Source organism: Pelobates fuscus, chromosome 2 (genome assembly GCF_036172605.1).
Source record: "Pelobates fuscus isolate aPelFus1 chromosome 2, aPelFus1.pri, whole genome shotgun sequence".
Lineage (NCBI taxonomy): Eukaryota > Metazoa > Chordata > Amphibia > Anura > Pelobatidae > Pelobates > Pelobates fuscus.
This window is the reverse complement of record NC_086318.1, coordinates 148,452,477-148,479,861: the sequence shown is the minus strand read 5'-3', so window position 1 is coordinate 148,479,861 and position 27,385 is coordinate 148,452,477. Positions and strand designations below refer to the sequence as shown.

General features: G+C 41.7%; 1 protein-coding gene across 2 annotated transcripts in view; it reads right to left on the bottom strand.

The window, feature by feature from the left end:
• Window positions 1-27,385, bottom strand: part of MASP1 (MBL associated serine protease 1) — a 136,208-nt gene that overhangs the window by 76,871 nt on the left and 31,952 nt on the right. For both annotated transcript variants that reach the window (XM_063442813.1, XM_063442814.1), the window contains exons 3-6: window positions 10,739-10,916; window positions 7,194-7,325; window positions 6,666-6,862; window positions 2,420-2,567 (exon numbers count right to left, since the gene is read on the bottom strand). In XM_063442813.1, the coding sequence (XP_063298883.1) occupies window positions 2,420-2,567; window positions 6,666-6,862; window positions 7,194-7,325; window positions 10,739-10,916 (655 nt within the window). The remainder of the gene's footprint in view (window positions 1-2,419; window positions 2,568-6,665; window positions 6,863-7,193; window positions 7,326-10,738; window positions 10,917-27,385) is intronic.

Here is a 27,385-nt window from a genome sequence, read left to right as displayed (position 1 = left end):
TGCGCGCCACTCATTTCTTCCAACTGATGTGTAAATAACTCCTCTGACAGATCAAGTGAAGCGGCTGTGGTGCTAGTGTTGGTGGTGGCGGCAGGCGGGCGAGTGGTAACTTGAGAGGTGCCCGAAGCTAAGCTGGAGGAGGATGGTGCGTCGAGGTTCCGAGCGGAAGCTGTAGAAGATTGGGTGTAGTGTGTTAGCCTGTCAACTATGTCCTCAGAACTTTTCAAGTTCAGGGTACGTGGCCTCTGAACACTGGGCATTATTCTAGGGCCAAAGGGAATCACAGCACCATGACCACGACGGCCCCTGCGGGGTGGCCTGCCTCTGCCTGTCATATTTTTTTCGATTAGTGGTACTATGCGTGCAAGCTACTGTGACAACAGATATGAGTGGCACTGTGCACTGACAGAAGTTGGCAGAGTAGAGGCCTGACACACACGCTTGCAGACAACTAACTGCTATTCAATCTACTACAGTCAAAATTGTATTTTTTTTTTAAAATATACACTACTGTTACACCAGATATGAGTTGCACTGGTGTGACACTGTGCCCTGGCAGGCCCTGAAACGCACACGTGTGAAGGAAATTGACTGCTATTATTTCACAGTCAAATTTCTAGTTTTTTTTTTTTTATGTACACTACTGTTACACCAGATATGAGTTGCACTGGTGTGACACTGTGCCCTGGCAGGCCCTGAAACCCTGTGTTCTTCTCACTCCCCCCTCCCTGTGTTCTTCTCACCTGACTCCCCCGTGTTCTTCTCACTCCCCCCTCCCTGTGTTCTTCTTACTCCCCACTCCCCTCTTCTTCTTAACCCCCCTCCCCCTTTCTTCTTACTCCCCCCTCCCCCTTCCTTCTTACTCCCCCCTCCCCTCTTCTTCTTACTCCTCCCCTCCACTTGTCTTCTTCTTACTCCCCTTCCCCCCTTTCTTCTTACTCCCCCTCCCCCTTTCTTCTTACTCCCCCCCTTTCTTCTTACTCCCTCCGCTCCCCTCTTCTTCTTACTCCCCCCACCCCTCTTCATACTCCCCCTCCCCCCTCTTAGCCCCCTCCACTTGTCTTCTTCTTACTCCCCCCTCCCTTGTATTCTTCTTACTCCCCTCCCCTTGTTTCCTTCTTACTCCTCCACCTTCCCTCTTCTTCTTACCCCCCTCCCCTCGTTCTTCTTACCCCCCCCCCCAGTTCTCCTCCTAACCTCACCTTGCCTGTAACGTGGCCGAGCTCCTCTCCGGTCCGCGGTACAGGAGTTTCTGTTTCCTGTACCTGGCCAGACTGACAGGAAGTGCACACTCAGTATGCACTTCCTGTCAGTCCGGCCGGGTTGCGGACCGGAGAGGAGCTCGGCCACGCTACAGGGGAGGTGAGGCAGTGCGGCAGCCGCCTGAGCGCTCTCTATAGAGCGCTCAGGCGGCTGCAACATTTAAAGAGCCGGCGATGGGGGCGCAGGGCGCCCCCTCCTATATGGCGCCCTAGGCGGCTGCCTAGTTCACCTTATAGGAAGCGCCGGCCCTGTGTTAGAGTTAGGCAGGCTATTCTTAGCTGGTAGGTACACACAAACTTATATAAATACCATTAAGAGACTATACATCAATTAGTACACACATATAACATATTATACACATTCAGACAAATGCCCGCGTGTGACTGTGTCTATATGAGAGTGATTGTAGCAGGATGACTGTGACACCGCAACTGTGTCAATGTGACTGTGACAGGATGACTGTGTGTGGTGAGTGTGACTGGGTGAGTTAGTGGGTGACAAAGTGTGGCTGCGTGAGCTAAGGGTGTAAACTGTGAATGGAGACATTTTGCTTCTATGGACATCTTCCCCACATAGTGTTTTTAATATGCCCCCCCCCCCCCTTCTACATTTACATTTTTGCGAGAAGAGCACATTTATTAATTTCAACAGAAGCCAGTAGTTTCCCTGATGGCCCAATGTGCTCTTATGCAGGTCTGCACCTCCTTTCTGATGGAGGGGAGCTAAGCAGTGATCTTCACCTAGCCAGAGCTACAGATCTGCTTTGTGAGCAGTGTAGGGCTGGGTAAGGATATATAAAGATCTTCCCACCAGCTAATGCAGCTGCAGAGGAGCTCAGCAGTGCTGATGTTATAATGACAGCGCCAACTTTGCTGTTAGTACAGCAATTGCAAAGAAATGCAAATTTTGTTTACAATTATTAAAATAGTGTATACATGATTCTGGGGTATGGGAACATACTCTGGGAATTGTGTATACGCTATTGGCATAGTGAAGGAAATTTCCCCATGGGTTTCAATAGGAGTTATTCAATAACTCTGAATAAATTAACTTTTTCCAGACATGGATTGTAGGTAATATACAGAACTCCAAACCAATTTACACATGGCAGTCAATGTCCACATAAATTTATATATAAAAGACACACTCTAGTTACCTGTGACCGTGTACGTCAACCTCCATCCTGTATTCTCCCCAGAATTGTCACTGTGGAAAAGAATCTGAACACTGTTGCTTCCTGTTTCTATTCTTCCAGGTGATTTCTCTCCACAAAAGGGTCCAAACTCCCTTCTTCCTGCTTTGATCTATTTAGACAAAAGCCACATTACAAATTCCACACTGTAAGGTGTTATAAAAATGAAGTACTAATCTCTTTTGCTGAACACACAAAGACCACTGCAGAAATCTTTTTAACTGACAAATGTGATGTGGTCGAAAAGTGTAAATATTTTGATAGTTTACAACAGTTAACCCCTTAACCCCTTCAGGACCGGCCTGTTTTTGCGATGTTTGTACGTTAAGGACCAGAGCAGTTTTAACACTTTTGTGGTGTTTGTGTTTAGCTGTAATTTTCCGCTCTCTCATTTACGGTTCCCATACAAGTTATATATTGTTTTTTTCAAGACAAGAAGGGCTTTCTTTACATACCAGTATTTATATTATGTCATATATTGTATTTAAAAAAAATAATGAAATATGGTGAAAAATAAAAAAAAAAACATGTTTTTGGACTTTTACTTGAAAAATCTTTTACTTATCTACAAAAGCTAATGAAAAAAACTGCTAAATAGATTCAAAATTTTGTCCCGAGTTTAAAAACACCCAGTGTTTACATGCTTTATTGCTTTTTTTTGCAAGTTATAGGCCTATAAATACAAGTAGGAAATTGCTGTTTCAATATATATATATTTTAAATGTATCAATAGTGACATTGTTACACCGTTATCTGTCATAAATCCCCGAAACACACCTAACATGTACATATTTTTTAAAGTAGACAACCCAGGGTATTTAAAATGGGGTATGTCCAGTCTTTTTTAGTAGCCACCTAGTCACAAACACTGGCCAAAGTTAGCATTTATATTTGTTTGTGTGTTAAAAATGCAAAAACCGCTAACTTTGGCCGGTGTTTGTGACTAAGTGGCTACTAAAAAAGGCTGAACATACCCCATTTGCAATACCTTGGGTTGTCTTCTTTTGTAAATGGTATGCCATCAAGGGGCTAATTCTCATTCCTTGGCTACCATACGCTGTCAAAGGCAACCTAACCAATCTGACAAATTTCAATAAAAAAAATCAAGCCTTATATTTGACCCTGTAACTTTCACAAACACTATAAAACCTCTACATGTGGGGTACTGTTATACTCAGGAGACTTCGCTGAACACAAATATTAGTGTATCAGAACAGTAAAATATATCACAGCAATAATATCCTCAGTGAAAGAGCTGTTTGTGTGTGAAAAATGCAAAAAACTTCACTTTCACTGACAATATCATCGCTGTGATATGTTTTACTGTTTTGAAACACTAATATTTGTGTTCAGCGAAGTCTCCCGAGTAAAACAGTACCCCCATGTACAGGATTTAGGGTGTCATAGAAAGTTACAGGGTTAAGCACAGTGCTAGCAAATTAAATTATCTGGACTTTTGGCCTGGGTTGGCAGGCAGGTCCCTCAAATTGCAATCATTAAAATTACTTAATTAGGTAAAAATATTACATAAATATGCACGTAGAATTTTAATATATATACATATTTATATATTTGACGTCTACGTGTATATTTATGAAATTATTAATGTAATTTTGTATGTGGACATATGTATATTTCGTATTATTTTTATTTATTTATACATAGATATATATATCATTACATTCTAAGTGTATTTTGATATAAATATATATATATCAATATCAAAATACTGTTAGAATAAAATTGAATATATATATATAATTTTTTTTTAATTATTAAAAATTATTTTTATTTTTTGTTATTTATTTTTATTAACATATTATTTGTATTTTATAATAATATATATATACCATATATATAGTTATTATATATATTGTATATATTCGTGTGTAATTTAAATATAAGTGTATTTTTATATTAATATACGTATATATAAATATAAAAATACACTTAGTGTGACATTATATATATGATACATATACATATATTATATATATAGATATAATACATGTATATATATCATATATATATATACACATATTATAATTTTTTTTACACTGATTGTTTTTTTTTTTAACTTTATTTCTGATTTTTCACTTGCAGGGAGACTGCCTGTCAGCACAGACAGTCCCCCTGCAGGCAGATACAAAGACCCCTATTGCGGTCATGTGATCGAGTGATCACATGGCCGTGGGGTCCTGATCTGCCGAGGGGGGACTGCCCGGGCAGACAGGCAGTCCCCCTGGACCGGGAGGAGAGCTGATCGCCGCCGTGGGACCGACGGCGATCAGGTAAGTAGCCCAAAACCTTTATGACGGTTCAGGACCGTCAGCGGTCCAAACGCACGTTTTACCGCTGACGGTCCTGAACCGTCAGCGGTCCTGAAGGGGTTAAGGCCGCAGCCAAATGTACAAGTTGTGATCAAAACAAAATGTAAACAAAACCTGGCATTTGCGTTAAATGTCTGTCCAACCGTAATTCACCTCTTTCATATTTAATGCACCCAAACCTATTATATATCATTTTATTCAGGGGAAACAGGGCTTTCGTTTAACATAAAATATTTAGGTATGGAACATAATTTAATATGAAAAAAATATTAAAAAAATGGGAGAAAATTAGATTTTTTAAAAATTTTTTTAGTTCTATGTGACATTTTAACTGTGTATGTCAAAATACTGTTTGCTTTTACTGCAGTAACATACACATATTTGTATTCAGCGATGTCTCACGTGTAAAACAGTACCCCCTATGTACAGATTTTATGGTGTTTTGGGAAGTTACAGGGTCAAATATAGTGTGTTACATATTTCAGTTTTTTCCCATTGAAATTCGCCAGATTGGTTTTGTTGCCTTTGAGACCATATGGTAGGCCAGGAATAAGAATTACCCCCATGGCATACCATTTGCAAAAGTAGACAACCTAAGGTATTGCAAATGGAGTATGTCCAGTCTTTTTTAGTAGCCACTTGGTCACAAACACTGGCCAAAGTTAGTGTTAATATTTGAAAATGCAAAAACTAATTTGAATTCAAATTTTGGCCAGTGTTTGTGACTAAGTGGCTACTAAAAAAAACTGAACATACCCTATTTGCAATACCCATGGTTGTCTAACATTGCAAATGGTATACCATCATGGGGGTAATTTTCATTCCTGGGCTACCGTACGGTCTCAAAGGCAACCTGGTGAATTTTAATGTGAAAAAACTGAAACGCAAGCCTTATATTTGACTCTGTAACTTTTGAAAACACCATAAAACCTGTACATGAGGTACTGTTATACTCGGAGGACTTCGTTGAACACAAATATTAGTGTTTCAAAACAGTAAAACGTATCTTAAGGGGTTAACACATTATAGCCATATTCATCTTTACCTGTTGGTCTATCCATCCATATAGATATTTAGCTTGATAAATAAATAAATAAATATTTAGGAAGCTATAGTATTATATATTTATATATAGATATATTAATGAAGATATCATAAAAGGTACTGTGCCGAATCATCTCCAATAATATATGTTTTGATACTTGCTCAAGTGTAAGAATTACTTTTCAGAATTACAAGCCTCCATTTTAAAGTGAAATGCATTCCTATTAACTTGATAAATCCAATTACTTTGACATAAGAAAGCGGCAAGGAATGGAACATATCAGCTATGAAGAAAGGTTAACACATTTAAACCTCTTTAGTTCAGAAAAACGTTGCCTGAGAGGGGATTTGATAACATATATATATATATATATATATATATATATATATATATCGGACTTTACATAGGACACAAGGTCAGGCATTTAGACTGGAAGAAAGAAGATTTTGTCTAAGGCAAAGAAACGTTTTTTTTACTGTAAGAACAATAAGGATGTGGAATTCTCTGCCTGAAGAAGTGGTTTTATCAGAGTCCATACAGATGTTCAAACAGCAACTAGATGCATTATTGCAAAAACAGAATATTCAAGGATATCATTTTTCAATGTAGGGTAATAGCTGCTTGATCCAATGATAAATCTGTGTGCCATTCTGGGGTCAAGAAGAAATTTATTTCCTAGTTTGTTGCAAAGTTGGAAATGCTTCAAACTGTTTTTTGTTTGCCTTCTTTTGGATCAACAGCAAAAATCAAATATGAGGAAGGCTGAACTTGATGGACGCAAGTCTCTTTTCAGCTATGTAACTATGTAACTATGTAAGGTAGAAAGAAATTATACCTGTAAGTAATCATAAGGACACGAAACATCTGGGTGTTCCTCAATATCAAAGTTATCATCAAAATGGATATTGATCACAAAGCCTTCCTCCAGCTCAATTTTGTACAGACAGTCAGAGCTCTTGGGGTATGGGTTGGGGTAATCCGCAGTATTAATGATTCCACTCCTCTGGGTAAACAGATTATCACTGCACTCGACTGCAAATAACGAAAATCACAGTATAGCTATTACGAAGCTTCCGTATATATAGGCACCGTTAATACCAAGATTATTCTATTTAGTAAAACAACAACAAAAAAACAGTTTTACTTTAAGTTGCTAGTGTCGCAATGTAAACATTTTGCATGGATAGTAATTTAAACATTATGTACGTGTTGATAACCTGATATTGGTTTTAGAAAATATTCACGTTGGTACACTAAAACATTAACTCATACAGTGAGTGCTACACATGCTAGAATACAAAGTTCGTATTTGATTTGTTAATCTAGAGAAGGACTTTGCCCATTTGTGGACATCATAAAGTACCTTTGCAGGTTCTGTTGTCTGTGTGGAGCAGATAACCAAATCTGCAGGAGCAGTAGAAGCCACCAATATAATTGTGACAGTGGTGATCACACATTAGGTCTTCATCACTCCGCTCAGTGCACTCATCAACATCTAAATAAGCATAAATATAACCATCAAAAGAATACATACACAGAAAGATAGGAAAACTGAATTTCTGCAGCACAAACATATGAAAGAATATAATTAATTTAAATGTAGGTGTGATGGTAGTCACCATCACTGGAGACGGAAGAAGGAAACTGTGTGTGGGTCCCCAGATTACTCTTATGTTTTAGTCACCCTGTGCCCATTAAAGGTGCATGGTGTGTATAATTTATTTGTTTATTGTGAAATGTTTGTGTGCTCTCCTGTCCTGCTAGTTCTTTTAACCACCCATAGTGGATTTGGCTGTGGAGCTTGTTCAGCACCATTTGTTGGTTGTAGGGATCTTGAAACAGGTATATGCACAACCTGAATAGCAAGGCATGTTAATTTTCATATTCAGGTAGATTTGCATATATTGAATTCTGCAGACAGGGGAGATATTTATTGTTATTATTGTTTTTCCCATCCCATTATAAATATGTCAATGCGTTATTATGAGTCCCTGTATGTTTTTCCATATGATTTGGTTATTTTTTTATTTTATGGAGGTTGTCGCAGTAAGTTGAACGTAATGTGCATATGGACTAGTTCTGGGAGGAAAAAATAAAGCTTTGTGTGTTAATGCCTTTTGGAACTGTGTGCCCTGGTTGATTTGTTTGGGGATCCCAGTAACACAGTCTTTGGACCTGTTGGCTGGCTGCGTGGTCCCTGTTGCCTGGGACAATGTAAAAACAGCTATGCCTGAAAGCCACAAGTGCCTTTGAAAAGGCAGTAGCTGGTCACTCTATAAACAGAAATGTGGAAATCTGCCTGGAGAAGAAGCTGAAGAGAAAAGGGCAGAGGGGACAATACCTGCCTGGAAGGAGTGAGCTGCAGCTCCTGAGAGACCCCAGTCAAATTTCAGTGATTGGGGATGAGGTGTTCTAGGGTCCCTGAAAGCGGCTAGGAAGCGGACTGGGCGAAGGTACTCAGTCAGAGTATGAAAGCTCTGTCAGTCTTTTTACTCTCTTGGTATATTAATTCCTTTCTGATACCCAGAAGCATTTTACAGTGCAACAAGAGGCTCCACTTACAGCTCGAACATGACTTGTTTTTGCCCTGTTAATATCCCTACTCGCAATACATTTTAAGCAAATAGTTTGGTTTAAAATAGAAGAATTTTTGCAGTAATTGTGTGTAGGTGCAAGTGCGATATGAATCAGGACCATTAACTTCCAAAATATTTACAACTACTAAAGGCAAGCAAATGGCTAGAAGTATCTTGTTAGTGCCTGTTGGCATAGAATTCTCAAGCACCCCCAATCCACAGTCCTTTTCAAACAGTAAAAAATGTCACTGTTTAAATATGATAAAAATTGGTGTCTATAAACACACACATAGTGTGTTTTTTTGTAGTTTGTGCATGTATAGCAGTCAGGGCTGCCATCAGAAATGTTAGGGCCCCTGACACAGCTCAAGATCTGGGCTCCCGGGGCCAGCCCCGAGTCCGCCCACAAGGATGAAGTGTGTGTGTGTATAGTGGATGCGGTATGTGTGTCATGGATGCAGTGTGTATAGTGGATGCAGATTGTACGTTTTGTGTAATGTATGTAATGTTTGTATGCATGCATTAGATGCAGAGTGTGTGTGTCGTGAATGTAGGTGTGTGTATAGTGAATGCAGAGTGTGTGTTTTTGTAGTGGATGTAGTGTGTATAGTGAATGTATTGTGTTTGTAGTGAATGTAGTGTGTTTGTAGTGAGTGCAAAGTGTGTTTAGTGAATGTAGTGTGCGTGTGTGTGTGTGTAGTGCCGTGCGTGTTTAGTAAATGTAGTGTGTAGTGAGTGAAACGTGTGTATAGTGAATGTAGTGTGTGTGTGTGTGTGTGTAGTGCAAAGTGTGTTTAGTGAATGTAGTATGTGTGTAGTGCAAAGTGTGTTTAGTGAATGTAGTGTGTGTAGTGCAGAGTGTGTTTAGTGAATGTAGTGTTTGTAGTGAGTGCAGAGAGTGTATAGTGAATGTAGTGTATGTGTAGTGCAGAGCGTGTTTAGTGAATGTAGTGTGTATGTGTGTAGAGCAAAATGTGTATAGTGGATGTAGTGTGTGTGTGTAGAGCAAAGTGTGTTTAGTGAATGTAGTGTGTGTGTGTGTAGTGCAGAGTGTGTTTAGTAAACGTAGTGTTTGTAGTGAGTGCAGAGTGTGTTTAGTGAATGTAGTGTATGTGTAGTGCTGAGTGTGTTTAGTGAATGTAGTGCAGAGTGTGTTTAGTGAATGTAGTGTGTGTGTGTAGTGCAGAGTGTGTTTAGTGAATGTAGTGTGTGTGTGTAGTGCAGAGTGTGTTTAGTGAATGTAGTGTGTGTAGTGCAGAGTGTGCTTGTAAGGATTCAGTGTGTGTGTAAAATAGGGGGAGGGGAGTATTATTTTTTTTATTTATTTGTGTATATTTCAATTTTATTCCCCCCTCCCTGGTTCTTACCGTGCCAGGGAGGGGGGAGATCACATTTCCTGTTGATCCAGTGGTATGGTGGAGGGAGCCAGCCGCGGTACATTGAAGAGGGGGCCCAGCAACACACACTGTCTTCCTCTACAGCTCCTCTCTGACTAACTCTCACGAGACAGGCCTGCGTGCTGTGCGGAGCGTTGCCTTAGTAACCTGTGGCAACGCTCTGGCGGCCGCAGGGTGCAGGAAAGTTAGACAGAGAGCAGCTGGAAAGGAGGACAGAGTGTGCTGCTGGGCCTCCTCTTCATTGTATAGGTAGCAGGGGCCCCTCTGTGCACATATATTTTTATATATATATATATATATATATATATATATATGTGCACATAATGAATGTGGGGCTCGGGGCCCCACAGGACCGCCGGGACCATGACATCCGTTATGGTTGTCATGCCCTGATGGCGGCCCTGATAGCAGTGTGTGTATATTTAAGAGTGCATACCTGTATGTGTTTGCAGCAGTGGGTCTTAGTAATATTGTGGGTAACAGCATGTGTAGCAGTAAGTGTATTGCAGTATGTATGCAGTAGTGTGTGTAGTAAACTACTACGCACTCTGACACACACACACACGCGTGCACACATACACACACACACACTATGCTAAGCAGACAGTTACTAGTAGCATGTGTGCATAGTGTGAGTATACTCCTGATGATATTTCACTGGGGAGGCTATTATTGGAATATAGACCTATTTAATGTAATAGACCTATCCCTCTAAAAAAAATCAATTATAAAATCAGGGTCTTCCAATCATGTTTTATAGTTCAAATGTATAGTTCTATGTCATCATGACTGGTTTGATTTTACCCCTCTCATTCGTCTGCACCATATTTCGGGGGGATTCATTCTCCCCCATACTCCTACTTCCTAAACCCATGTGCCCATATATAGAAATTCAAGACATTAACACTTCAACATTTAAAATGGAAGTAACTTACCAACAGCACTATAATGGGCATCAAAACCTGTATACCGTTCCTCATTGGAGAAATCTGATCTGAAGGTAAGACTCAGAAAGTTTCCAGGTGCCGTAATCACCTGTTGTCCAGGAGCCAGTTCCGTGTCAGTGCTCTCCTTCCCACAGAACGTGGCCAAGATCTGTTCTTCAGACTCCACCTGTAAACCAAACCACAATCCATATTCAGAATATTGGAATATTGTCTTCAACGAGAGGACAACATGTACAGAAATATTTGAGAAAGCAGGTTGGAGATGTTGATAAACTGATGAGGATCTTAGGCATGTAAACAATATAAATACAAGAATATAAAGTGTTCATGATGTGTACAAATGTTAGAGACATTTAAATTAATGTTAGCAGCAAATTAGCATATTTGATTTGGGCATGACAGACGATAAAATGCTTCACTGTGAATGTCATGGAAAAACAATGGAAAACAGAACTGTGGAATAACTTCCTAGAAAATGTCTGAAATGTAGTTAATTACAAAATGCATTGCATTGGTTTATTTTCTGTTTTCCCTGACCTCGTTCATATTGTGCTCTTCCTGGCATAAGTCAACCTACAGGTCATTGTCACTTGCTGTAAACATTCTCTGAACAGAATGTAGATAAAACATTGGACTGTTTAGAGATTATTCATTCCAGGACTTAAAGCAACATGTTGAAAGGGAAATCGGATAAACTATTATTAACATCAATAACAAACATAGGCCTTCCTCAATATTCACACAAATACCAGGCACATATTTACACACTTATTCACAGTGTATTAATAATTCCATTGGCCTGCTTCTGATATTATTGCTTTTTCAATTTTTTTTTAGGCAAACACAGAACTCAGTATAGTAATGAACAAAAATTACATTAAAGGACCACTATAGTGCCAGGAAAACAAACTCGTTTTCTTGGCACTATAGGGTCTTTAGGTCCCCCCCACACTCACGGTCCCCCTCCCGCTGGGCTGAAGGGGTTAAACTCTTACCTTTCTCCAGCGCCGGGCTCCCTTGGCGCTGGGGAACTCTCCTCCCTCTTCCGACGTCAGCGCCAAATGCGCATGCGTGGCAAGAGCCACGCGCGCATTCAATCAGTCCATAGGAAAGCATTTCTCAATGTTTTCCTATGGACGTCAGTGTCTTCTCAATGTGATTTTCACAGTGAGAATCGTGGAAGCACCTCTAGCAGCTGTCAATGAGACAGCCACTAGAGGCTGGATTATAAAGTAAACATAGCAGTTTCTCTGAAACTGCTATGTTTACAGCTGCAGGGTTAACCCTAGATGGACCTGGCCCCCAGACCACTTCATTGAGCTGAAGTGGTCTGGGTGCCTAAAGTGGTCCTTTAACTATTTTAGGGCTAATCCATATTTAAGATTATGCACTTTGTATTTTGTCCAACTGAGGAAGTCCTTGTGAATCCTGTGATTCTTTGGTGATATGTTTTATCTGCTACTGTTTACTTCTGTGTAAGTAAATAAATTTACATTGTGCACTTTACTTTTACTGTTATTGTACCTAGTCTTTTCTCTCACTGAATGAGATTGATACCAATAAAGCTCAAAATCTGAGAAAATATCTATCAACTATTATCTGAAGGTTCTATATTTTGCTCCAAAGTGTAAGTGGCCAATTGGTACTTATATTATACCAATATTACACTATACAGTTTTGCACTATGTTGTCCTGTATCTATCTTCCCTAGCAGGACAAACCCTTTGTCCTATTTTTGTGCTTATTGAAGATTTGAGGAGATCTTTGGTTAACTTCTTTTGTTACAAGGGAGGGAGCTGAGTGCCGGATTGAGTTAATGCGATTTTTCTCACTAAGCACTTTATTAGGAGTTGTTAAAGTCATTATTTTATTGTACTCATATTCAGGTTTAACTGCTGCCAAGCTGTTTTTGAGAATGATTTATGATCACACATTTAAAACCTATATTTTAATGTTTAAATAAAATTAAGAAGAAAAGATAGGCGTACAACACGTTTCACAGATCAACTAAGTGGAGATATCAATTGAAAAAGCCAGAAAACTGACGAAATGCGTCTCAGGGCTAAAAGACACTTTTTACTTTATCTACATTATTATTATTATTTTATATATAGAATAAAGCTTTGTTTACACATTTTAAAGTGTTTTCTGGCCTATATCTCCATCTAAAATTTTGGATAAAGAGGTGTTGTGCCACTCCATATGTGGCACAGAGTCTACAAATACATAACAGTAAATATATGGGCTCCTAGTAAAGGTAAGCTTTTTACCTATATTCATTATATTATATGTTTTTTTTTAAACAATATTGTACCAGCCTGCATTTTTGTATTTCCTTTACTTATTATATGCATCTTACTGGGAGTGCCTGATCAACCCATAATAAGTGGTTCTGTTGCTGCCAAAAGGGCACAGAGGTTATATACGTTCAGAGACATAATGTATAAAAGGCTAAAAAAAATTGTGAGCAAAATACATTTTTGTTTAAATCCCTTTTCATGCAAAGCACAACAATATTGTACTATTATTTTAATTTTTTCCCATTGTTTATATAAAAAAGCACCAGCTTTCCCATCTCTGCATTTTAGGTATAAGCTCTGTTTTATGTATATTTTTGCTAGAACTGCACTTGCACTTTAGTGCTTGGGAGGTGGGATTCATCACCTATTCTGTTGTATTAAATTAAAATAAACTCACAATAGTATACAAGGTTTGAAGCTCACCTTTTCATAAACATTACAGCAGAGGTACATTGCAATGGCCTTCATTAAAAATATGTGAAAACATATTTTCTTATTATTCCTATTGTGACGAAACCAATCTCGCCACATTGTATTGGAGGAGCCTGGTTGCCCGCCTGCTGCCTTTGGATTATGGACCGGCAGCTAAAGGGTTAATTTTGCTGTGCAGAAGGATTTATTTCTCCCTTTCTGCACAGCAGTTCGGTAGATTTCATATACAGCCGTTTACCAACCTCCCCAGAGCCGGGAAGCCGGCGTTGTTAATTGGCCACCCAGAAGCTGGAGTGTGCTTCCAATTTACCTCCCTGAAGCTGCGGTTAACCGCAGCTTAATTGCTTGTTACTGGGTGGCCGCTGTTACACTTAGCGGCCGCTAGGTGGCGCTGTTCTGGAGCTCCCCGGGCAGCCAGCACTTTTCTGCCCGGCTTTCATGCACCAAAATCGGACACTTTTACGTGCAGCCCCTGGTTCTAATTCGTATGGATTTGGTGAATGCAGGGAAATTCGGTATTTTATGTTTTATGTGAATGCTTTAACCCAGATAGCAATGCCATGGAGCCTGTTCGTATAATTACTACTATAATTATAATAAAGACTTTAGCTCCATGGCACTTAAACTGTATTCGGGTGGTCTGGGTGCCATTCACCTAATAATGTGCACCCAGACCTGAGCTATCTGGGGATATGTTACATGTCTGTGTTTTATGTATAAAATATGTCTGTATGTATTTTAAAGTGATAGTCTGTTTCTGTGTCACCATGTGCATAATGGAGTCTCGCCTTTGTCCTAGGAGATAATTTAATTACTTCATTAATTATCTCCAGGACAGAGAGGAGGAAACCAAAATGCATGGTGGGAAAGTATTGTGGCTGTGTGTACGAAAGTGATACATGTATGACTGCTGTTTCAGTCTTCCATCTGGTCCCCTAGGGGAGTGTCCACCAGGTGGGAGACCTGCATAAATACAGGGGCAGGTAGCCCTCAATAAACAGACCACTGCTTGACCCTCAACACGGAGCCTTGTCTCGTTCTTGGGGGGATTCACTGTATGCTGATAGGGACTGACTGCCAGGAGTGTAAGCCGCTTGGGAGCTTTTCCTGTTCGTCTGCTAGCAGCAATTCATGAGGTTCCAGTTCGGGAGTTTGGAGTGCTACCTTATTCCCTTGTATGCAGTTCGGGAGTTTGGTGCATTCACCTATATCCAATTCGTGAGTTTTTGGTGCTTTTACAGTAGCTGTGCCTTTTTGTGAAAAGGGGATTATCGCCTTAACGGATTTTTCCCCTTTTATGCTGAAACGGTCCGTAACACCGATTATTTTGAAAAAGAGCAGTAACAAAATAAATAATACCTCTTCTGAATTTTGGGTGGCCCAAAATTGAGAGTAGGGTTTGAGGATTCAATAAGTTTTTATTTTTAAATAATGAACCAATTTAAATGATATCACATACAATGAATGCTTAACATCAGTGGCGTACATACCGGGGTCTCAAGGGTCGTGGCTGCGGCCGGGCCTGGCTCACCAGGGGTCCCTGCCGTCCTGCGACACGGTATGTATCCACTGTGGCCAGTCTCTTCTCCTGGGGGGCCCAGGAGCCGGCCACCCCAGGGCCCCCCCCCGAGGCTGGCCCTGGTGTCACCCGGCGGGCAGGCTGGCGGGCGAGGGAGCACTCTCCCTCGCGCACCGCACTGATACAGTAGCCGAAATATGTCATATTCCGGCTCTGTACGCGGCGAGTGAGGGAGCTGAACAGGGAGCACTCAGGGGAGAGTGCTCCCTCACGCGCCCGCCAGCCTGCCCGCCACTGGACCCCAGGGAATCCCCTCAGCTTTCCCACAAGTTGGGAGGCTGGGGGTTTAACATTTTTTTTACAAAACGTCTGTGTGTGTTAGTGTGTGTGTTAGTGTTAGAGTGTGTGTGTTAGTGTTAGAGTGTGTGTGTGTTAGAGTGTGTGTGTGTGTTAGTGTGTTACTGTGTGTGTCTGTTAGTGAGTCTGTTTGGTGTCTGTTAGTAAGTGTGTGTTTTGTAAGTGAGGGTGTATGTGTCTGTCTGTCAGTGAGTGTGTATGTATGTCTGTCACTGAGTGTGTGTCTGTCAGTAAATGTGTGTGTCTGTTAGCTAGTGTGTATGCGTCTGTTCGTGAGAGTGTGTGTGTGTCTTCAGCACTTACCTTTCTCCAGCACCGGACTCCCTTGGCGTTGGGGATCTCGTCGCCCCGATCCGCCTCTCAGCTCCGAATGCGCATGCGCGGCAAGAGCCACGCGCGCATTCAAACCGCCCATAGCAAAGCATTACTCAATCCTTTCCTATGGACATTCATCGTCTTCTCACTGATTTTCACTGTGAGAATCGCGGAAGCTCCTCTAGCGGCTGTCAATGAGACAGCCACTAAAAGCTGGATTAACCCTCAGTGAAACATAGCAGTTTCTCTGAAACTGCTATGTTTTCAGCTGCAGGGTTAAAACTAGAGGGACCTGGCACCCAGACCACTTAATTGAGCTGATGTGATATGGATGTCAGTAGTGGTCCTTTAAGTGTATGTGTATCTGCATGCACTGGCGTACATACCGTGGTGCCAGGTGCCCACTGCCATGTGTTGCGGCCCCGGCCCGCGCAGAGTAAGCGTGGACCCACGGATCAGTTTTCGCACCGGGGCCCCATTGGTTGTGTGTACGCCACTGCTTAACATATAAAGATCTGTTTGACTAGAAGATGACAGAAGATGACATCTTTAAAGAGATTCTATAGTGCCAGGAAAACTTAGAGAGGCTTCTATCGGACCTATCACATGGACTGACCATGCCCCAATATTCCTTAAGCTGTCCCTTGCAGGGACCGGTAAGACTAGCAACTCCTGCCCTTTAAACTAATCCCTGCTAGACGACTCCAGGGTAACCGACGACTTAAATAACTCCCCCTGTACTTCCTAGAAAATAAGAACAAGGGCTCTGCTGATTCCTGGGTATGGAAAGCACATAAGGGCATAACCCGAGGGATCGTAATTAAATGGCAGACTTGCATAAAAAAGGAGCGAGCAGCACAGGTCCAGTCGCTTATAAATGCCATTTCCGCAGCAGAGGCGACTCATAAATCTAATCCCACAACAGAAGTGTACAACAGCCTAACGGCGCTCCGAATGGAGCTGCGTAGCCTCCTAATAGTGACAGCACACAGAGCACTTCACCTGACTAGAGGGACATACTATGCACACGGAAATATAAGTGGGAAACTCCTAGCCAAGGCACTAAAGGACAAACATCAAAAGACATATATTGCACAACTTAAATCAGCGGACGGGACTCAAAACGATACGACAGAGGACATAGTCAGAGCCTTCCGAGACTATTATAGTGACTTATATAACCTAGGTCCCCCGACGAACCCCCCTCCTGAGATAAAAGACTACATCTCAACCCATCTAAAAAGAACACTAGACTCAAAACAAATCACACTTTTAGAGATGCCTATCATGGATGAGGAACTGCAGACAGCGATAGCGACCCTCCCGAAGGGCAAAAGCCCAGGCCCTGATGGCCTTACGGCCAGGTACTATCAGTTCTTTCAACTCATTTTGGCACCCCAATACTTAGGGGTACTTAACAGCCTGTCACTTCACCTGAGCCTCCCACCCCAGAGATTACAGTATTACCAAAACCAGGTAAAAATACAACCATATGCAGCAGTTTTAGGCCCGTCTCCCTGATCAACATTGATCTTAAGATTTTCGCCAAGATATAGGCCAATAGGATCAAATCCCTTCTTCCGGACTCAATCCATCCAGATCAGGCGGGGTTCATACCAGGTCGGGGATAACACCACATGAATCATTAACATCATACATGGCACATCTTCATCTAAAACACCCACACTCCACACTACTGCTCTCATCATCATCTAAAACACCCTACACCCCATATATATATAAAACTATATATATATTTAATCATTATCATTCTATGTGTATTTTGATATTAATATATATATATATATATATATATATAATATTAAAATACACTTAGACAATGTATGTGTGCATATATATATATATATATATATATATATATATACACACACACACACACACTTGTATATATGATTTAATTATATATAATGTTATTTTAAACTGTTTTAAACTTTAACTATTTTTTCTTCAGGCAGCAGGGGGAGTACCTGCAGGCACTCCCCCTGCTGGCTATGCCGTCCATGTGATCGTGAGGTCCTTGCAAGGACCTCGTGATCACATGGCCCAGGGGGGCCGAAACAGACGGAGGGGGACTCCCTGGGCTGCCAGGTGAGTCCCCACACCGCGATCTTCGTCTTGGGATCACCGGCGACTGGGTAAGTAGATAGGATGGCGGGGACGTGCTATGCCTCCCCCTGGCGTTTAGAGCCGGGTCCCCAAGGACAGCATAGCATGCCCGCCATCCTTAAGGGGTTAACAAAAGATCGTAAAGGTAAATAATAAAGACAATTTTTCACAGCCTTCTTTGCTCATATTTACCAAGAATGCCAATATAAGTGGAGTGCACCGTATATATATATATATATATATATAAAATCCATCATCCCCATATGCATTAAATAGTGTGAAAGGGCTGTGAACATCAGTCTGGAGAGTTCCTTTAATAAATACTCACATCTGACTGTAAGACAAAAAACTGCTAACTACCTTCTACAGCAATCAATACCTAATCCTTAAGTTTCTTTCCAGTTCCCTAAACTTTGTTTCCACTAAAGATCTGAATTCTCTAGCACCTCTGATAAAGGTTATAAACAGGTGAAACATGTGCTTTATTTAGTTTCAAATGGATAATTTTCTAATTCAGACACCATTATTCTTTTTATTTCCTATAGGGGTGCTTAGATATTGCAATTTCGCATAATGGTACCAAACTAGTGGGGCGGGGCATGACTGCTCAGATGGGCGGTCGTGCTTTTCAATAGCTCTGGCGTCTGTATGCTGTTATTGGGGTTTTCTGACTTCATCCACCCTTGGTAGCAGCTCATTTAGACCGGTAGATGGATCTGTGGCCAAGTGGGTCCCGGCGATAACCAACTCACACAGCAGCATTGTGATGGGAATCCAGCATGGTCATAATTTAGTAGGCCGAAATATCCACATGGCATATGCTAATTAGTATCTGGTTACAAACAGTTGGATGAGTCATCAGTATACTGAGCATGTGTGGAAGTGGATAGTAAAATCCTTTGTCTTCAACAAGCCATGTGGTCTGCCATATAAGGTGATCCTGAATATCCTGTGTGCTGATTGGTCTGAGGAATATAGGAGGGGTTATACTGTATGGGAGGGGATATGCTGTTAACAAAAGTCCTGTGAACAATGTATTTGTCTCTCAGATATTTTTGGAACAGGAGTTCATCTGAGACCCGATCGGTACGTGAATATAGGCCTTTTACTTCCTGAAGACCTGTGTCCATATCTCTATGTGTGGCTTCTGCGGTTTGTTCCTGTTATTCCCCTGTAACATTTGGTGCATTGGCGGGAACCTCATCGCATGGAAGCCTGTGCAGAGATTTGAGACGGTAATCTTTTACCAAATCCTCTATGCTGCACCCCTGGACTTCTACTGCGTGGACCTCCTTTCGTCTCAGCGCCACTGGCCTTTTGTCCAGGAGATCATCGGCTTCTGCGCAGTGAGTACCGGGGTGCCCCATCGATGAGTGTGAAGCCCAGGTCCTCCAGGAACGAGGAGGTAAGATTGATACCGTAAGAGCGGTAGACCCACAAGGGGTTTTATATTTGGAACCTGTTATTGGAATTGGCCCCTTCCCTCTGGAAGGAAGAAGCAAAGGCGCACTGCTTATTGGACATTAGACGCTCTGTAGTCAGCCCGTCTAATATAGGTGGTATTGGGTCAGACTGAAACTTGGTGTACATACTTCATGTCGGACACCGGTGTCCTGTCTTGACTAGCATGCTAGGCGTAAATTTTGGTTGCTAGGTCAGGGAGGCCGGCGAGACTAGCGGATATTGGTGTATATTCCGTCCGCTAGATCTCACCCTATCTTGGCTAAGTGTGTAATAAAAGTAATAAAAGTTATTGATAGAGTAGATAGACTAAATGGGTATTGGTGTAAATTCCGCCCACTAGTTCGCTATATGTGGTGTCTGGGCAGCGAAGACTAACCGATTTTTGGTGTAAATAAATCGATAGTTCTCGAGGTGCTGGCCAGTTAGAATAGTTGGGATTATTGTAAATGTTGTTAAATATACTGTACTTGGTGAATTGGTTAAATTGTATGTCCTGCTAGAAAGCTTGAGCTCTGCCGTCTAGTGGGAGTGTAAATTGTGTGTATAGCTGTAAAATAGTGCACGGTACCATAACCACTAACATGTATTATAATTACTGACATTGTGTATTGTATAGAACTACTAGAAAACTGTTTGTTTTGTGTTATATGTGTAACACCATAACTGTTACTAATTGACCTGTGATTTAAAAACTGTACCATAACTACTTTATGATACCATAACCACTTTGTAATACCATAAATACTTTGAAATACCATAACCACTTTATAATACCATAACCACTTTGTAATACCATAACTACTTTATAATACCATAACCACTTTGTAATACCATAACTACTTTATAATACCATAACCACTTTGTAATACCATAACTACTTTGAAATACCATAACTACTTTATAATACCATAACCACTTTGCAATACCATAACTACTTTATAATACCATAACCACTTTGTAATACCATAACTACTTTATAATACCATAACCACTTTGTAATACCATAACTACTTTGACATACCATAACTACTTTGTAATACCATAACTACTTTGTAATACCATAACTACTTCAAAATACCATAACCACTTTATAATACCATAACTACTTTATAATACCATAACTACTTTATAATACCATAACTACTTCAAAGTATCATAACCACTGATATTACATTAACGACACTAAAATTACTGTTTAACATTGTATGTGTAACACCTTAACTATTACTAACTGATATTGTAACTTTAAAATCATAATTGTCTAAACTGTAGAATAGTTATTAACCGTACCATAACCACTGTAGAGACAAAATTTTGAAATGTTACGCTATCGGTTAGTTAATGTTGATTAATTGTGTGGACAATTGTATGACTTGCTTAACCCCTTAACACCGCAGCCAAATGTACAAGTTGTGAACGAAACAAAACGTAAACAAAACCTGGCATTTGCGCTATATGTCTGTCCAACCGTAATTCACCTCTTTCATATTAAATGCACCCCCCCTTATTATATATCATTTTATTCAGGGGAAACCGGGCTTTCATTTAATATCAAATATTTAGCTATGAAACATAATTTAATATGAAAAAAATGGGAGAAAATAAGATTTTTTTTTATTTTTTTCGTTCTACATGACATTTTAACTGTCAATGTCATAATACTGTTTGCTTTTACTGCAATAAAATACACATATTTGTATTCAGCAAAGTCTCACGTGTAAAACAGTACCCCCTATGTACAGGTTTTATGGTGTTTTGGGAAGTTACAGGGTCAAATATAGCGTGTTACATTTGAAATTGAAATTCGCCAGATTGGTTACGTTGCCTTTGAGACTGTATAGTAGCCCAGGAAATAAATTTACACCCATAATGGCACACCATTTGCAATAGTAGACGACCCAAGGTATTGCAAATAAGCGATGTCCAGTCTTTTTTAGTAGCCATTTGGTCACAAACACTGGCCAAAGTTAGCGTTCGTATTTGTTTGTGTGTGAAAAATGCAAAAAACGCCAATTTTGGCCAGTGTTTGTGACTAAGTGGCTACTAAAAAAGACTGGACATACCCCATTTGCAATACCTTTGGTTGTCTACTATTGCAAATGGTATGCCATCATAGGGGTAATTTTCATTCTTGGGCTACCATAGGGTCATAAAGGCAACGTAAGCAATCTGGCGAATTTTAATGTGAAAAAAATTACACACAAGCCTTATATTTGACGCTGTAATTTTTGAAAACACCATAAAACCTGTACATGAGGGGTACTGTTGTACTCAGGAGACTTCGCTGAACACAAATATTTGTGTTTCAAAACAGTAAAAAGTATTGCAGCAATAATATCGTCCCTGTAAGTGCTGTTTGTGCGTGAAAAATGCAAAAAACGTCACTTTTACTGGCGATATCATGGTTGTAATACATTTTACTGTTTTGAAACACTAATATTTGTGTTCAGCGAAGTCTCCCGAGTAAAACAGTACCCCTCATGTACAGGTTTTATGGTGTCTTGGAAAGTTATAGGGTTAAATATAGTGCTAGCAAATTAAATTCCCTATACTTTCGGCATGGGTGGTCAGGCAGGTCCCGCTAATTGTAATTAATTAGGATACCTAATTATGTAAAATTATTACATAAATATATGTGTAGAATTAATATATGTATATATATACATATGTGTATATATACGTATATATATATATATTTTTTTTTTAATATTTTAATTTATATATAGGTATATATATAGTGATATATACGTATATATTTATGTATATAGATATATATATTATTTCGTTCTACGTGTATTTTGATATAAATATATATATATTAATATCACAATACAGTTAGAACGAAATAAAACACATCTATATATTTTTTAATATTTTATTTTTAATTATTTATTTTATTTTATTTGTTTACGTATTTACATATTTTTTTTTTTATATTATTTATAAATATATATATAACAATAATTATATATATATTTAATCAGTATCAGTCTACGTGTAATTTGATATTAATATATATATATATATAATTATATATATATTAATATTAAAATACACCTAGACGGTGTATGTGTGTGTATGTATATGTGTATATATATACTTAGATCATATATATATAATATATATATATATATATGATCTAAGTATATATATTTTTTTTTACACTTGTTTAACTCATTTAAATTTTATTTTCAGCCAGCAGGGGGACTAACTGTCATTACAGTTGGTCCCCCTGCTGGCAATGCCTGAGCCAGCTATCCCGGCCATGTGATTGTGAGGTCCTCGCAAGGACCTCACTCTCACATGACCGGGAGGCACCGGAGGAGGAAGATGTGCCGCGGGGGGGCTCCCTGGGAGTCCCCCCAACCGCGATCGCCGGCGTGGGACCGCCGGCGACCGGGTAAGTTACTAAAAACCGGAGGGCGTACTATTACGTCCGGCGGCGTTTAGAGCCGCTTTTAAAAGGACGTAATAGTACGCCCTCCGGACTTAAGGGGTTAATAGTTGCATGGATTAGTATATAGTGTTTGGTGAGTCTTGATTTTACTTGTGTGTGCGACGTCGTGACATTGTTGAGCGTGTGAGGATCCTGTGCCGGTGTGTGTTTGGCCTAGCAACTGTGCTACGTGGTGCTGTTGCCAGGGAAACGAGTGTGACTGTTGGAAGTGTGTTTGGAGTATTGTGTTTCTTTGTATTAGACGCTCTGTTGCCAGTATGGGTGCGTCTGACTCAAAGATCGTTGATCCCTTGTCATGTATGCTAAACAATTTTGCAAAGGAATTAGTGATGTCCCGAACTGTTCGCTGACGAATAGTTCCCGACGAACATCGCTTGTTCGCGTTCACCATGGATGGCGAACACATGCGCTGTTCGGTCCGCCCCCTATTCGTCATCATTGAGTAAACTTTGACCCTGGCCTGTACCTCACAGTCAGCAGACACATTCCAGCCATTCAGCAGCAGACCCTCCCTCCCAGACCCTCCCACCTCCTGGACAGCATCCATTTTACATTCATTGTGAAGCTGCATTCTTAGTGAGAGTAGGGACAGTGTAGCTGCTGCTGATTTGATAGGGAAATTGATAGCTAGAGTATTCAGTGTCCACTACAGTCCTGAAGGACTCATCTGATCTCTGCTGTAAGGACAGCACCCCAAAAAGCCCTTTTTAGGGCTAGAACATCAGTTTTTTTGTTTTGTTTTTTTGTGTGTAATGTAATTGCAGTTGCCTGCCTGCCTGCCAGTCAGCCTGTGTGTCAGGCTCACAGCATATACTGTGCCCACTTGCCCAGTGCCACCACTCACTCACTGGTGTCACAATAGCTTGCATTTAACAAAAAAAACCTTTTTGGACTGTAATATAATAGCAGTCAGTTTCCTTCACGAGTGTGCGTTTCAGGGACTGCCAGGGCACAGTGTCACACCAGTGCAACTCATATCTGGTGTAACAGTAGTGTACATATTTTAAAAAAAATACAATTTTGACTGTAATAGATTGAAAAGCAGTTAGTTGTCTGCCAGCGTGTGTGTCAGGCTCGCAGCGTATACTGTGCCCACTTGCCCAGTGCCACCACTCATATCTGGTGTCACAGTAGCTTGCATTTAACAAAAAAAAAACTTTTTGGACTGTACTATAATAGCAGTCAGTTTCCTTCACGAGTGTACATTTCAGAGCCTGCGCAGTGCCACCACTCACTCATATCTGGTGTCCCAATAGCTTGCATTTAAAAAAAAAAAACTAAACTTTTTGGACTATAATATAATAGCAGTCAGTTTCCTTCACGAGTGTGCGTTTCAGGGCCTGCCAGGGCACAGTGTCACACCAGTGCAACTCATATCTGGTGTAACAGTAGTGTACAGTGTGATGATGATGATGTTGTACCCACTGCTGCTTCCTTTGCTGAGTTGTCAGATACAAGTGAAGCGGTTGATGATGACGATGCGTCCGTGGATGTCACGTAGGTGCCCGCTAGAAGAGAAGAAGAACAGGGGGAAAGTTCAGATGGGGAGACAGAGAGGAGGAGGAGGAGACGAGTTGGAAGCAGGGGGAGGTCGTCGCAAGGAGCTAGTGGCACAGTCAAACAGCATGCATCGGCACCCGGGGTCAGCCAGACAGCACGCCAATCAACGCATGCTTTTGCCACCACCAGAATGCTGTCATTGCAGAGCTCAGCAGTGTGGCATTTTTTTTGTGTGTCTACCTCTGACAACAGCGATGCCATTTGCAACCTGTGCCAAAAGAAACTGAGTCGTGGGAAGTCCAACACCCACCTAGGTACAACTGCTTTGCGAAGGCACATGTCCCACAGTCAGGTGTCTGTCAAGCACATGTTTGAGCGTAAGAAGCCAATGTCACAAAGTCACCCCCTTGCCCGGCGTCTGACAGCTGGCTTGACTGAACTCTTAGCCCGCCAGCTTTTACCATACAAGCTGGTGGAGTCTGAGGCGTTCCAAAAATTTGTAGCTATTGGGACACCGCAGTGGAAGGTACCCGGCCGAAATTTCTTTGCACAAAAGGCAATCCCCAACCTGTACTCGATTGTGCAAAAGGAAGTAAAGGCATGTCTGGCACACAGTGTTGGGGCAAGGGTCCATCTGACCACTGATACCTGGTCTGCAAAGCATGGTCAGGGCAGGTATATCAGCTACACTGCGCTTTGGGTAAACCGGCTGACGGCTTCCAAGCATGGAATGCGTGGCTCTGCAGAGGAGTTGCTGACACCGCCACGACTTGCAGGCAGGCCTGCTGCCACCTCCTCTACTCCTCCTACTCCATCCTCTTTCATAACCTCCTCGGCTGAGTCCTCTTCTGCTGCTGCGTCTTGCTCCACATCAACGGCACCCCCCCCAGCTCCCCAGGTACTGTTCCACATCCCGGATACGGCAGTGTCACGCCGTCTTGGGGTTGACTTGCCTGAAAGCAGAGAGTCACACCGGACCAGCACTCCTGTCCACCCTGAACGCACAGGTGGATCAGTGGCTGACTCCGCACCAACTGGAGATCGGCAAAGTGGTTTGTGACAATGGAAGAAATTTGTTGGCGGCATTGCATTTGGGCAAGTTGACACATGTGCCGTGCATGGCACATGTGTGTAATCTGATCGTACAACGCTTTGTGCATAAGTACCCAGGCTTACAGGACGTCCTTAAGCAGGCCAGGAAGGTGTGTGGCCATTTCAGGCATTCCTGGACGGCCATGGAGCACTTTTCCGATATCCAGTGGCGAAACAACATGCCAGTTAGGCGCTTGATTTGCAACAGCCCGACACGTTGGAATTCAACACTCCTAATGTTCGACCGCCTGCTCCAACAAGAAAAAGCCGTTAACGAGTATTTGTATGACCGGGGTGCTAGGACAGCCTCTGCGGAGCTGGGAATTTGTTTGCCACGTTACTGGACGCTCATGCGCAATGCCTGTAGGCTCATGCGTCCTTTTGAGGAGGTGACAAACCTAGTCAGTCGCACCGAAGGCACCATCAGCGACATCATACCATGTGTTTTCTTCCTGGAGCGTGCCCTGCGAAGAGTGCTGGACAGGCTGTAGATGAGCGTGAAGAGGAAGAGTTGTGGTCACCATCACCACCAGAAACAACCTTATCAGCATCGCTTGCTGGACCTGCGGCAACGCTGGAAGAGGATTGTGAGGAAGAGGAGTCAGAGGAGGAATGTGGCTTTGAGGAGGAGGAGGAAGACCAACCACAACAGGCATCACAGGGTGCTCGCTGTCACCTATCTGGTACCCGTGGTGTTGTACGTGGCTGGGGGGAAGAACATACCTTCAGAGAGATCACTGAGGATGAGGAACAGGACATAAGTAGCTCGGCATCCAACTTTGTGCAAATGGGGTCTTTCATGCTTTCGTGCCTGTTGAGGGACCCTCGTATAAAAAGGCTGAAGGAGAACGACCTGTATTGGGTGTCCACGCTACTAGACCCCCAGTATAAGCAGAAAGTGCCTGAAATGTTTCCGATTTACGGCAAGTCGGAAAGGATGCAGCAGTTCCAAAATCAATTAAAAAGTATGCTTTACACAGCGTATAAGGGTGATGTCACAGCACAACGGGAATCTAACAGGGGAAGATGTGAAAGTAATCCTCCTCCTCCCACGACCACGCCGGCAAGGACAGGACGCTTTACAGATGTGTTGTTGTTGGGGGACATGCGGAGCTTTTTAAGTCATACGCATCGCCACAGCCCTTCGGGGTCCACCCTCAGAGAACGACTCGACCGACAGGTAGCAGACTACCTCGCCTTAACTGCAGATATCGACACTCTGAGGAGCTATGAACCCCTTGACTATTGGGTGTGCAGGCTTGACCTGTGGCCTGAGCTATCCCAATTTGCGATAGAATTTCTGGCCTGCCCCGCTTCAAGTGTCCTATCAGAAAGGACCTTCAGTGCAGCAGGAGGTATTGTCACTGAGAAGAGAAGTCGCCTAGGTCAAAAAAGTCTAGATTACCTCACCTTTATTAAGATGAATGAGGGATGGATCCCGAAGGGACTGACAGTGGGCGATACATTCGACTAAAAAAGGCCTGATGAGGGAGACGTAACAGGGATTAAACTGATAAAAAATAGTACTACTTAACACACCACTCCTATCTGGTGGCACATTAGATTGCACGCGCAGTCCCCCAAATTTGAAGTAGGAGGACCGACCAAGCATCTTTTTCCATCTCCCGGTTCCTAAAATCGATGCCATATACACGTCCCCTGATAGGGGACGTAACAGGGATTAAACTGATAGGAATAGTACTACTTAACACACCTTATAATAACGCAGAGAGAGGCAACGCAGAGAGAGGAGTCTGAAAAAGAGGAGTCAGAGGAGGAAGGTGGCTTTGAGGAGGTGGAAGACCAAACACAGCAGGCATCCCAGGGGGCTTGTTGTCACCTTTCGGGGACCCTTGGTGTTGTACGTGGCTGGGTGGAGGAGGAGACCTTCAATGACATCAGTGAGGACAAGGAACGGGACATGGCTAGCTTGGTATCCAACCTTGTGCAAATGGGGAGTTTGCGGTTGTGCAAATGGACTGTTTGCGGTTGTTTGCGGTGCGTTAAACGGGGAGTTTGGTCTGTCACTGTGAAGCAGGCGTAACCCTTACACTACCTGATCAATACAACAT